At 36.3% G+C, this 14,225-nt stretch overlaps 1 protein-coding gene across 1 annotated transcript in view; it reads right to left on the reverse strand.

Moving 5' to 3' along the window:
* The window catches only part of UBR3 (ubiquitin protein ligase E3 component n-recognin 3), a 199,405-nt gene that overhangs the window by 57,442 nt on the left and 127,738 nt on the right, over positions 1-14,225 (reverse strand). Inside the window, exons 26-27 of the mRNA XM_052658353.1 lie at positions 9,735-9,884; positions 2,340-2,473 (exon numbers count right to left, since the gene is read on the reverse strand). Of these exons, the coding sequence (XP_052514313.1) occupies positions 2,340-2,473; positions 9,735-9,884 (284 nt within the window). The remainder of the gene's footprint in view (positions 1-2,339; positions 2,474-9,734; positions 9,885-14,225) is intronic.

The following is a 14,225-nucleotide window of genomic DNA, read 5'->3' on the forward strand; positions in this document are numbered from 1 at the left end:
TGGTCTGGCTACAAAACTGAAATCCAGTAAGCATCCACAATACCCAAGCATATGTTAGATGCCCTGGAGAAGGGAATGGTAACCCACTCCAGTATTCCTGCCTGGAGAATTCCATGGACAGAGGAGCCTGGCGGGCTACATAGTCCATGGGGTCACAAAGTGTTGGACACGACTGAGCAACTTCCACACCTTCACACCTGTTGTTGTTTAGTCACTAAATCACACATGATTTTCTTATGACCCCATGGACTGTAGCCCTTCAGGCTCCTCTGTCTATGGGATTTCCCAGGCAAGAATACTGGAGTGGGTTGCCATTTCTTTCTCCAGGGGATCTTTCTGACCCAGGGATTAAACCCACATCTCCTGCATTGACAGGAGGATTCTTTATCACTGAGCCACCTGGGAAGCCCTGAAGGGATTATAAAACCAATAGAAAAAAATGGCCCTAGACCTCCAGAGGTCCAGGGAACACACTATTTATAACTAAAATAGCCATTATGAAGTACACGAAAGTACTTATGAAGAAGAAATAAAACCTCACAATCACCCACGAAAACAAAACAGATTCAATCCAGTTCAACTATCAGTTCACAGCTTTTTTTAAAAAAAGTTTTTTTTTTCCTTAGAAATGAATAGCTTTTCTGACTGCAAGAAGAGATATGCTACTTTTTCTCTCCTTTATTAGATCTCCCCTTCCCTCAAATTATTATGACCTTAGGTGTGAGTTATCTTTTGACTAAGTTATTTTTATTTTCTATTTGGCCTTAGGATCCATCTTTACTCATTTACTCTAAAGTGATTCAAAATGCTGACATTAAAACCAGGATTACATCAGGAAAAAAAAAAAAAACTAAATAAAGTTGGCACTAAATTTCTGCAAAAGTAGAATTCAGCACAATTTTCTCCAAAATGAAGATATTAATTGGTCTCCAGTTAGTAAAGCTATATACATATATACACATGCTGCAGAAAACCTGAAGAAACAATAAAGAAATGTATGAAGTGTGTCTGTGTATACATATATGTATGCATGTATATATACAAAGACTTCTTATTTCCAAATAATGATTTCATTTTAAAGTCTCTGAAAATATACAGAAGCATTATCCGCATTACCTAACCCAAACTGCTTAATAAGGCCTAACAAGCCCTCCTAAATAGGTAACTTGAAAATTAGAAATACCACTTTACCTTTATACTGACCTTTATAACATGTAAAATGATCTTTTGGGTTACTGCATGAAAGACCATTATGAGCCATATTTTACAGATGAGGTAACTGACAGAGTGTTTGGTCAAGCTCACATTGCTAAGAAATAGCAGAATCAGAACCAAGCCCCAGTTTTCCTCATCTGAAATTCTTTCTACTCTACCTAACACCTCCCTATCTAGAGTTACCATCTCCTCCAGAATCCACTGGAAACATCCTTAATCCAGACTAGTGACCCACACTCTGCTCTGACTCTTACCACATTAGATCAGTTACTGTTTATTCTATGTAAGTATTCTGTCTGCCACATATCCTACTAGCTGCTTCCATTTAATTTATTACATCATGTACATCAAGAAATTATATTTGGAAATCTAATACACATTTTTATATATATGTGTGTATATATATAACTAAAAATAATGCTTCATTTTATATTTTAAGTATTTTAAGTTATTAACAGATGTTACTTAACTCAAAATACAGCAGAGTCAAATAACAACAGGTGAAAGGAATCCCCATTTGATAACCCCTCAGGAAATTTAAAAAACTGTATCAAAATTTTACAAAGAAGTTAACAATGTTGCCGCTACTAAATAAACTGAGTTGATCTAAGTCTTATGAATACCTGAGAGCTGGAGCCACAAAGTACAAAGAGCCAGGGGAAAAAAATCCACCAAGTTCACAACAAGAAATCATAGAAGCCATGATAAATCTGCCCTACTCTGCATATCAAAGCATCATGAGACTTTATTGTGTATCTTTAAATGAAAAAGGCAGAAGCAAAAATCTTCATAAAACTTAAGTGCCACATCTAAAGTTTTTATAACATGTATAAAATAATACATAAAAGTGTATAAAATGATAATATAAACTTATCATTCCACTGAACTGAATTTGTATATCTTATAATAAACAACATTCAAAACAAAGGCATAATATTTGAAACCTGAAATTTTTATGTGTTAACTGACTTCTATTTATTTCTATCCACATACTAATTTTTTTCTAATAAACTTCCATATTCCAAGTCAGAAAGACATTTGGTTGAAGAAAAATATAAAACTTTGGAGAGAAATATCCATCAATTTTACAGACAAAAATACCATTTAATAAAAAGAATACTTACATCCTTAAAATAACGTTGTAATAATGAAAGCCTCACGTCATGAACTGCTGCACATGTATCCCAGGGGTATATCTGCTCCTCTTCAGAGATAGGCAACTTTTTTGGCTCAATGTTGTCACGACACTGCCCCAAAACTATATTAACAACAGAGATAAGAACCCGTTAAAAAAAACTAACATGGACTTTATTCACCAAGAAAAGCAGAGTTAGTTACCATAGGCTTCTTAATTTTTCACTATTATAATATTTTTAAAGACCTAAAAAAAGTGATATCCTAATTTTCTTCTACAGAGTAAATTAACTTTTAATATGTGAATGTTTCTTTTTTAAAATAACATCAGGGTTGGCAAGAAGGGCAAAGTAAGCCTGGAATTGTGTGTAAAGAGCAAAGAGGTATTCAAGCACTGAGCGGGGACCTAAAGGAATTCTGACTAGCCAAATTCAAGAATGACGACAAAAACAGGTAACACGTTAATTGATTCAGGCAGGGAACAGGAAGTAAAAGGGTATAATGTTAGACTCTCAGAATACCAACCAAGTGATTAAACTTGGTTAACATCACCAATAATGGAACAAACTATCACTATGAGTCTCTTGATGTGATGTAATGGGAAGGAACAGCATCATAATACTACCATTGCCAAAAATGTTTAACTTTAATCTAATAACAGGGAAAGCAAACGTGAGAGTCACTCGGTCATGTCTGACTCTTTGCAACCACATGGACTATACAATCCATCAAATTCTCCAGGCAAGAATACTGGAGTGGATGATAGCCGTTCCCTTCTCCAGGGGATCTCCTCAACCCAAGGACTGAACCCAGGTCTCCCGCACTGCAGGCAGATTCTTTACCAGTTAAGCCACAAGGGAAGCCCAATAACAGGGAAACAATCACATAAATCCAGAAAAAGAGACAGTCTACAGAATAGACTTGAACTCTTCAAAATATTTTTAAATGCCTGGAGAAACTGTTTCAGATTAAAGGAGACTAACAAGAAATGATAACTAACTGCAACACATGATCTTCACTTGGCTCTTGGAACAAGAAAAACATATATCTGGTATATAAAATATTATTGGGAGACTTTGAACACAGAATATTTGATTTTATTCTTATTAAATTTATTCAGTATGATTGGTACTAAGGTTGTATAAAAGAATATCTTTATTCTTAGGTGATACATCCTGAAGTATTTAGGGATAAAAATGTCCGTGTGTGTGTGTGTGTGTGTGTGTCTGTGTATAGAAAAGTATGGGAAAGAAAGCATAAACATGGAAATATGCTAGCAATCAGTGAGTACAGGTGAAGGCTTTTCAACTTTTCTGTAGATGTAAAAGTTGGTCAAAATGAAAAGTTGGGAAAAGAGGTATTTTTATAATTGTAAAACACATACCACACAACAAGGAAGGGGGGTGGGTATAAGCATGAAGTGCCACACATTACTCTAAGACTCAATAAGTCATTCTTAGAGAAGGAAATATCAGGCACAGAGCTGTGGGCCCCAAGGTCTGGGGAGATTTATAACAGCAGCAGCAGCAGAAAGAATAGACAAAAGCGAGTAGATGCTAGAAACTAAAATATAATTAGCCATGATGTGCAATCCTCTTAATAAACTGCCGAACTTGGTTAGCTAGAATTTTGTCAAAGACTTTTACATCTTTACTCATAAGGGATACAGGTCTATCATTTTCTTTTCTTTTGAAATCCTTATCTGGCTTTGGTATTAAGGTAGTGCTGACCTCAGAGAATGAGTTAAGAAGTGTTCCCTTCTCTCTTTTCATTTTTTTTCTCTTCTTGACAAATCTAAGGAGGAATAGTCTTAATTCTTTAAATGGCAGAAGACCAAAACAGACGTTTATTCAAAGACAGGCCAACAGGCACACGAAAAGATGCTCAAGATCCCTAACTATTAGAGAAATGCAAATCAAAATTGCAGTGAGGTACCATCTCAAACCAGTCAGAATGGCCATCATTAAAAAGTCTACAAATAACAAATGCTGGAAAGGGTGTGGAGAAAAGGAGACTCTCCTACAAGGTTGGTGGTATAGTGCTACATATAGTATTGGTACACTGCTATACACAGTATAGTTATACTGCTATAACCACTGCGGAAAACATTATGAAGGTCCTCAGAAAACTAAAAGTGGAATTACAATATGATCCAGCAATCCCACTCCTGGGCATATACCCAAACAAAACTATCATTCAAAAAGATACATGCAACCCTGTGTTCACAGCAGCAGTGTTCACAACAGCCAAGATGTGGAGCAACCTACATGTTCGTCACCAGAGGAATGGATAATAAGATGCGGTACGTATATACAAAGGAATACTACTCAGTCATAAAAAAGAACAAAATAATGCCACCTACAGCAACATGGATGCAATCAGAGATTATTATGCTAAGTAAAGCGTGTCAGAAAGACAAATACCATGTGATCTCACTGATATGTGGAATGTAAAACATGACACAAATGAGCCTATCTATGAAAGAGAAATGGAACAGACTGGTGGGTGCCAAGGGAGAGGACTGAAGGAGGGCTGCAGTGGGAGGCTGGGGTTAGCAGATATGAGCTTCATATATAGAATGGATAACAACAAGGTCCTACTGCATAGCTCAAAGAACTATATATTCAATATCCCATGGTAAATCATAACAGAAAGAATATTTTTTAAAAAAGAATGTGTGTGTATATGTGTGTGTGTGTATAACTGAACCATTTTGCTGTACAGCAGAAATTAACATAACATTGTAAATCAACTATACTTCAATTAAAGATACTAATAAAAAAATGTTCCATGACCCAATTTCTTCAAATAGCAAAGTGCATTTGGGAGTGTGTGTGGTGGGGGCGGGGCAGAACAACAGGCACAGGAAAAGATAAGAAGGGACTCTAGGGACATGGAAACAACCTAAATGTCTATCAGCAGATGAATGGATAAGAAAGCTGTGGTACATATACACAATGGAGTATTACTCAGCCGTTAAAAAGAATACATTTGAATCAGTTCTGATGAGATGGATGAAACTGGAGCCGATTATACAGAGTGAAGTAAGCCAGAAAGAAAAACACCAATACAGTATAGTATACTGACACATATATATGGAATTTAGAAAGATGGCAATGACGACCCTGTATGCAAGACAGGAAAAAAGACGCAGCTGTCTATAACGGACTTTTGGACTCAGAGGGAGAGGGAGAGGGTGGGATGATATGGGAGAATGGCATTCTATCATGTATACTATCATGTTAGAATTGAATCGCTAGTCTATGTCTGACGCAGGATACAGCATGCTTGGGGCTGGTGCATGGGGATGACCCACAGAGATGTTATGGGGAGGGAGGTGGGAGGGGGGTTCATGTTTGGGAACACATGTAAGAATTAAAGATTTTAAAATTTAAAAAAATAAATAAATAAATAAAAGAAAAAAAATAAAGACTATAAGGAGTCTCTACAACTATAAATAAATAAATAAAATAAAATAAATAAGAAACAATTGGGGAATTTTGAATTTTGACTAGATAGTTGATGATATTGAGGAACTAAGTAATTCAGGAGTGACTGTGGTTTTAAAAAAATGAGTCTTTTTTATTCAGCAGATATGGTGAAATATTTATAGATGAAATAAAATGATGTCTGGAATCTGCTCCCAAGTAATTCTAGGAGGAAAAATTAGTCACAAGTTAATCACTGTTAGAGATTGATGGGGACATGGAGGTACATTTTACTAGTCTCTTTACATCACCACATAGTTAAAATTTTCCATATTCAAAGATGAAAGAGGAAAGAGACAAAATAAAAAAAGAATTCAGAAGTAAGGAAAAAGTAAAGAAGGGTAAAAGGTGAGAGGATCTCAGAGGGTGGTGAGGCTCAGAAAGAAAGGAGACAGCCAGAGATGTTCCCTGCTACAATTCCTAGTTAAAATCACTCTTGAGATTTAATAGCTTTTAATACTAGTTTCTTATATTTTTCCTCCTATTTTGAAATGACAAAAGAGCTCTGGAACAGTGGAATTATCTAATGTTAACTAGTTTAGTGTAAAAAATTGCTAAAAAGGAATTAAATGAAGTAACAACTCAGAGCAACTTTAAAAATATAAAACAATGAACAGATAACAGTCCAAAATAATAACATAAGCTTCACTGGGGCAGATTTAACATTTTGTTTTGCTTCTTACTGTAATAGCGATGACCAATAAATACACGTGAAATGAACGAATGAGTGAAAGAAAGCATTAAGTTGATGATTATACAGTACTTGGTGAATACGCTGCAGAGGGACAAGTAAGTGGCGACAATCTAATAAGCTGAATTCCTTAAAATAGTAGACAAAGATGAGCAGCTGTGAAATTAGTCAGTACTCCAACACATTTCCTTTTACTTATAATAGGCATTTCTCACCTAGATGGCTCTATTGTCCTGTTTTTCACAGATCAATTTCATATTTAAACAAGAGTAGTAAGACAAAAAAACTAATCTACCAGGCACCATATTAGACCCTTTTACCTATCTTACATTACTTAACCAACATGACAATCCTCGAAAGTCACTATTACCTCTATATTTAAAAGAAAGCAACAACCTTGGCCAGATTAAGTCAAGCAACTGATGTTTTTCTGGAACTCTCTTGCTTTTTCCATGATCCAGTGGATGTTGGCAATTTGATCTCTGGTTCCTCGGCCTTTTCTAAAACCAGCTTGAACATCTGGAAATTCACTGTTCACCTACTGCTGAAGTCTGGCTTGGAGAATTTTGAGCATTACTTTGCTAGCATGTGAGTTGAGTGCAACTGTGCCATAGTTTGAGCATTCTTTGGCACTGCCTTTCTTTTGGGAATGAAAACTGAGCTTTTCCAGTCCTGTGGCGACTGCAGAGTTTTCCAAATTTGCTGGCATATTGAGTACAGCACCTTCACAGCATCATCTTTTAGGGTTTGAAATAGCTCAACTGGAATTCACTAGCTTTGTTTGTAGTGATGTTTCCTAAGTTCCACTTGACTTCACATTCTCGGATGTCTGGCTCTAGGTGAGTGATCACACCATTGTGATTATCTGGGTCATGAAGATCTGTTTTGTACAGTTCTTCTGTGTATTCTTGCCACCTCTTCTTAATCTCTTCTGCTTCTGTTAGGTCCATACCATTTCTGTCCTTTATCGAGCCCATCTTTGCCTGAAATGTTCCCTTGGTATCTCTAATTTTCTTGAAGAGATCTGTAGTCTTTCCCATTCTGTTGTTTTCCTCTATTTCTTTGCACTGATCACTGAGGAAGACCTTCTTATCTCTCCTTGCTATTCTTTGGAACTCTGCATTCAAATAGGTAGATCTTTCCTTTTCTCCTTTGCTTTTTGCTTCTCTTCTTTTCACAGTTATTTGTAAGGCCTCCTCAAACAGCCATTTGGCTTTTTTGCATTTCTTTATCTTGGGGATGGTCTTGATCCCTGTCTCCTGTACAATGTCATGAACCTCCATCCATAGTTCATCAGGCACTCTGTCTATCACACCTAGTCCCTTAAATCTAGTTCTCACTTCCACTGTATAATTGTAAGGGATTTGATTTAGGTCATACCTGAATGGTCTAGAAAAACATCTACTTCTGCTTTATTGAGTATGCCAAAGACTTTGACTGTGTGGACCACAATAAACTGTGGACAATTCTGAAAGAGATGGGAATACCAGACCACCTGACCTGCCTCTTGAGAAATCTGTATGCAGGGCAGGAAGCAACAGTTAGAACTGGACATGGAACAACAGACTGGTTCCAAATAGGAAAAGGAGTATGTCAAGGCTGTGTATTGTCACCATGTTTATTTCACTTCTATTCAGAGGACATCATGAGAAACGCTGGGCTGGATGAAGCACAAGCTAGAATCAAGATTACTGGGAGAGATATCAATAACCTCAGATATGCAGATGACACGACCCTTATGGCAGAACGTGAAGAAGAACTAAAGAGCCTCTTGATGAAAGTGAAAGAAGAGAGTGAAAAAGTTGGCTTAAAGCTCAACATTCAGAAAACAAAGATCATGGCATCCGGTCCCATCAGTTCATGGCAAATAGATGGGGAAACAGTGACAGACTTTATATTTTGGGCTCCAAAATCACTGCAGATGGTGACTGCAGCCATGAAATTAAAAGACACTTACTCCTTGAGAGAAAAGTTATGACCAACCTAGACAGCTTATTAAAAAGCAGAGACATTACTTTGCCAGCAAAAGGTCCATCTAGTTAAGACTATGGTTTTTCCAGTGGTCATGTATGAATGTGAGAGTTGGACTATAAAGAAAGCTGAGCGCCAAAGAATTGATGCTTTTGAATTGTGGTGTGGGAGAAGACTCTTGAAAGTCCCATGGACTGCAAGGAGATTCAACCAGTCCATCCTAAAGGAAATCAGTCCTGAGTGTTCACTGGAAGGACTGATGTTGAAACTGAAACTCCAACCCTTTGGCTACCTGATGCGAAGAGCTGACTCATTTGAAAAGACCCTGACACTGGGAAAGACTGAAGGCAGGAGGAGAAGGGGATGACAGAGGATGCGATGGCTGGATGGCATCACTGACTTAATGGACATGAGTTTGGGTAAACTCTGGGAGTTGGTGATGGACAGGGAGGCCTGGCATGCTGTGGTCCATAGGGTTGCAAAGAGTCAGACTGAGCATCTGAACTGAACCTGTATCTGAGTTCAGAGGAATTTCTTATACCTAACTCTTTCTACTCTACTAATTCAGAGTAAACACCCTAGAAAAAAAAAATGCCCTGGAGAAATATATAAGTCTTTTATTTACTTTGCTTCACACATACTCTTATTGAAAAAGAGTACTCTCATTGGATCTGGAGTGTAATATTTATCACTACCTAAAAATACTTCAGTATGGCAGAGAAGAGAGAATATTCAGTCAAATCCTTCAAATTTTTAAAAACATTATTTTAACTCTAAGATTTGCAAACGTCAATTGGCAGGCTGTTACAAGAATGACTGCTTCTATGCTCAAGAAACAAGGGCAAGTTTCTTGAGTATGTCTTATATAATTAAAATATTTAAACTGACTATTTCTGGACTTAAATGTTTCTAGATATTAGAACAATCAAGTTGCCAAGAAAGCTGAACTCAGTTTTTGGCCACCCGGCATTGGTAAGATTCCATCACACTAAAAAGAAAAAGACTATGTAACATACAGAGAGATCTCTCTTAAAGGCTTCTTTCAACATGCCAAGAAAGAGAGATAAAACCAGATTAAGAATCTTTGCTAAAAAAAAAACCTAAAAACATCCTTGCTATACAGATCTACAGTTATATCTAAACAAAAATCTAGCTTTTATTTGACAGATTTACTAATCTGTTGCAAATACTTCATCTCTAAAAAAGTTCCCACTAAAAATTACTTTGATTTTTACCTGAGGATGCTTGTAACAGGACAACCAATCCTGTAGGTCTGTCTTCAGAGGAGGGCCCACTCTGTCCACAAATAACACAATCATATACTGCCTCAGAAACTTGAGGTTCTGCTGTGGTGATCTCCATAGGAATATCATTCTCTGGAGAATCTGAGGAAAAAAAGTTGCAATCTTAATTCCTGAAAAGAAAATCTCTCTTTAATAAAATTATGAAAAAAAAAACAAATCAAGCTCAAATAATTTGGAACTTCAGTATCAATAAATTATATAGTAATAAAACTATGGGAAAATTATCTTGCTAAAATAAAATGTTTACTCATAAAAGACAAAATTACAAAGAATGGATGTTATGAAAGACTTCCGATTCCTGGGTTGGGAAGATCCCCTTGAAGAGGAAATGGTAACCTACTCCAGTATTCTTGACTGGGAAATCCCACGGATAGAGAAGCCTGGTGTGCTACAGTCCATGGGGTCACAAAGAGTTGGATGTGACTTAGCGACTAAAACAACAAGAACTCTTCTAATGTTGTATCTATACATAAAATTAAAATGAAAAACACAGATGCAAAGGTATTTGTATCTAAAAATACTGTTTTAATATTATAATAAGGAAATAAGGAAGAGGTCATTTGCTTTAATTTTCTTTGAAGTACTTCAGAGGGAAAATTTATAATAACATGGCAGCTCTTGAAAAGAAATGGCAATATTTACTAGGAGATAAAAGGGGAAAAAACTTTTTATTTTTTCTTTTAATTGTAGTGATTATATCTTAGTGATAATAATTATCAATATGTATTTATATAGGATAAACATTTCGATATGACCATACATATAATAAAACAAAACTATAATAGAAAATAAGAGCAATCCTTTGGTGATATGTCATTAACAGCAAGAAATAAAATACTGAGTCAATAACCATTTCAGATAAAAATTCATAGTGGCAAAAGAAAGGAGTAGAGGGGATTGGGAAGATCAAAGAAGCAGAAATTATTTATGACATGTTTAAAAGATGGAGGTATATCTAAATAAATATGTAAAAAAAAAAGAAACAGAAAAAGAAAGATGTCAAGTTTATATATGTTTTAATAAGATTTCCTGCAGATAAATATATATCAGATATTTATTAAGACTGACAGGAAAAGGGGGGAAACCTAAAATAGAACTTTGGATAATGTGCAAGATTAATGGAAATTTTAAATAAGCCAATGAAGAGATCTAAAGCTTAAAGTGGTCTTGCATATTCTCCCTCAGTATCTCTCCCCTAGTATCTCTCTATCTCTCCCTCTCAATCATACCACTTATTTAAGAATAAGTCTGGGGTTGCCTACTGGAGAAGGAGACAGCCCACCTGGAACAGAGCCCAGTTGTCCTACCAGCTCAGGCCAGTCCCAACCAACCAACTATCAGATCATTCTTAGAATATGCTTTGTTTTTGTGTTTATGGATTTTTGTGGCTGAAAGGAGGAAAGAATGAGAAAATGATATAGGGATGATATATTTAGTGCCCTCAGAACGTGGGAAATACGTTTTTGCTTGGAAACCTTATGCCTATGCTGGGGAACAGACAACTGCAAAACACAAGTATCTGGAGAAAAGGGAAATCTCTTGCACTGTTGGTGGGAATGTAAATTGATACAGCCACTATGAAGAACAGTATGGAGATTCCTTAAAAAACTAAACACAAAACTACCATACGCCCCAACAATCCCACTACTGGGCACAGACACTGAGAAAAGCAAAACTAAAAGAGACGCATGTACCCCAATGTTCCCTGTAGCTAGGACATGGAAACAACCCATGTTCATGCATAAAGAAGCTGTAGTACATATATACGATGGAATGTTACTCAGCCATAAAACGATCACATTTGAGTCAGTCCTAATGAAGTGGATGAGCCTAGAGCCTGTTAGAGTGAAGTGAGTCAGAAAGAGAAAAACAAATATTGTACATTAACGCATATATACGGAATCTATTTGCAGGACAGCAATGGAGATGCAGACATAAAGAACAGACTTGTGGACACAGTGGGGGAAGGAGAGGGTGGGATGAACTGAGAGCAGTATGGAAACATATCCATTACCATATGTAAAACAGCTAGCCAGTGGAAATTTGCTGTATGACGCAGGGAACTCAAATCAGGTGCTCTGTGACAACATAGAGAGCTAGGATGGGATGGGAGGTGGGACGGAGATTCAAGAGGGAGGGGAACGTATGTATACCTATGGCTGATTCATGTTGATGTATAGTAGAGACCAACACAATATTGTAAAGCAATTATCTTCCAATTAAAAATAAACAAATTAAAAAAAGAAGTATCACAGGGCAAAGTGTGGTCTGCAGCCTAGGGGCAGGCACAGATAATCTTCTTTACTGCATAAATTGATCCTTGGTTTTAAGAACATATAATACACTTTAACTTTTAACTACAACTGAGTATTTGCTCAGATCTTACTAGGTGAATTACTGCTCATAAACTAAACATGCTACTGGAGCTTACTGCTTTCTGCTGGAAGCCCGTGACAACTGCCACAATTGCAAAACTCCTGCTGTGCAATATCATTAATTCTGGTAAAGATGTACAGTACTGTCCTGATCTGGTCATCATTTTTACTACTAACATTCTTACTTTCCTCTGCCTTTTTTTTTTTTTTTTTTTTGTTAGTGTCAGAAGAATGTTTTATTAACTTACTTTTCTCTACTACATAGGGCTAAAGAAATCCACAGCTTGACACATTGCTTTCACCGATTCATTTTACAAGAATTGCTTGGCTCTTTGTATTTCACCATAAATCCAACAACCTGATATTCTTTTAACTTGGTATAGAGAGGGACTTCTCATTCCATTTTAAAAACATATCATTTAAATATAATTTTAGTTTTGCAGAAAAGTTTTGAAGCCACTACAAAGAGTTCTCATCAACCTCACACCCAGTTTCCCCTTAAATCTTACATTAGCATGATATGACTATCACAATGAACTAATATTGATATATTATTGAGCAATTTTATTGATATAATACTGATAAATTAAAGTCCATATTTTCTTCAGATTTCCTTAGTTTCTACCTAATGCCCCCTCTTTTTTTTTTGAAGATCCCATCCAGAACAGCGTATTACATTTAGTTGTCATGTCTCCTTAGGCTACTCTTAGCTGTGGCAGTTTCTTAAGAAACTGTTGTTTTGATGACCTTAAAAGTTTTGAGAAGTACTGATCAGGTACTCTGTACAACATTCCTCAACTGTAACTTGTCTGATACTTTTCTCAAGATTAGTCTGAGGTTATGGTTATAAGTTAGGAGGACCACAAAGGTAAAGTACCATTCTTATCAACATCATATCAATGGTATATAATATCAATATGATCAATTATTGCTTATATGGACGTTAACCATCTCATTTGGGTAGCATTATGGTCATTTCATAATGTATGCAAATACCAAATTACAAAGTAGTACACCTGAAACTGAGCTTCCCAGGCGGCTCAGTGGTAAACAATCTCCCTGCCAATGCAGGAGACACAGGAGATGTGGGTTCAAGCTCTGGGCCAGAAAGATCCCCTGGAGGAGGAAATAGCAATCCACTCCGGTATTTTTATCTGGAAAATCCCATCGACAAAGGAAGCTGGCTGGCTACAGTCCATGGGGTCACAAAGAGCTGGACACGACTGAGCGACTGAGCATGCACACACACATACACACCCGTGAAACTAATATAATACTGTACACCAACTATATTTCAAGTATTTTAAAAAGGAAACATGGGACTTCCTTGGTGAGCCAATGGTTAAAACTCCTTGCTCCTGATGCAGGTGGCAGTTCAATCTGTGGTTAGGGAACTAAGATCCCACATGCTCTGCCTCTTGGAAAAAGAAAAGAAGGGGAGGCGAAGCAAACTGCATAGCATTATATATAGTAAAATTTTATTTCAGGAAAGACAAATAGAAACAAATCCATTTACATATTTTTATATGTATTCATATGAAACAAGAAAGCCTATTTATAATGGTTTACCCCAAAGAGTTGAGATTTAAAAGAGAAGGTAGGAAGAAATGATCAGCTTTGCTTTCATACAGCTTTGTATATGTTAAGCATATATATTTTTAAATGTTTTGGCTTGATATCAGTGTGTGTCTTATTTATGGAACAAATAACCAAAACATAATTTATATTTGTGGGTTGTATTGTTTAATACACCACATCACAGATGACTGACTTAAAATGACAGATACAGCACTATCCCTCAAAAGTGAACAAATTTATGATCAGAACAACCAACATAGAAAAGTATTCTATCCACAAGATCTGCTTTCTAATTTAAGTGAAAAGAAATTCAGTTCGTTTCTATTCAGTTGAGAGAATAAGAATTTCACAAGGTGACAGGGCAAAGTTTATAGTAATTTATAAAAGAATAACATAGATCCAACAGCAATAGATAAATAGGACTAGTGTGCTCTATGCATTCCAATGCCACAAGCAGATCAGTCTTACC

The sequence above is a fragment of the Budorcas taxicolor genome, chromosome 2, assembly GCF_023091745.1.
Source record: "Budorcas taxicolor isolate Tak-1 chromosome 2, Takin1.1, whole genome shotgun sequence".
In the NCBI taxonomy this organism is placed as follows: domain Eukaryota; kingdom Metazoa; phylum Chordata; class Mammalia; order Artiodactyla; family Bovidae; genus Budorcas; species Budorcas taxicolor.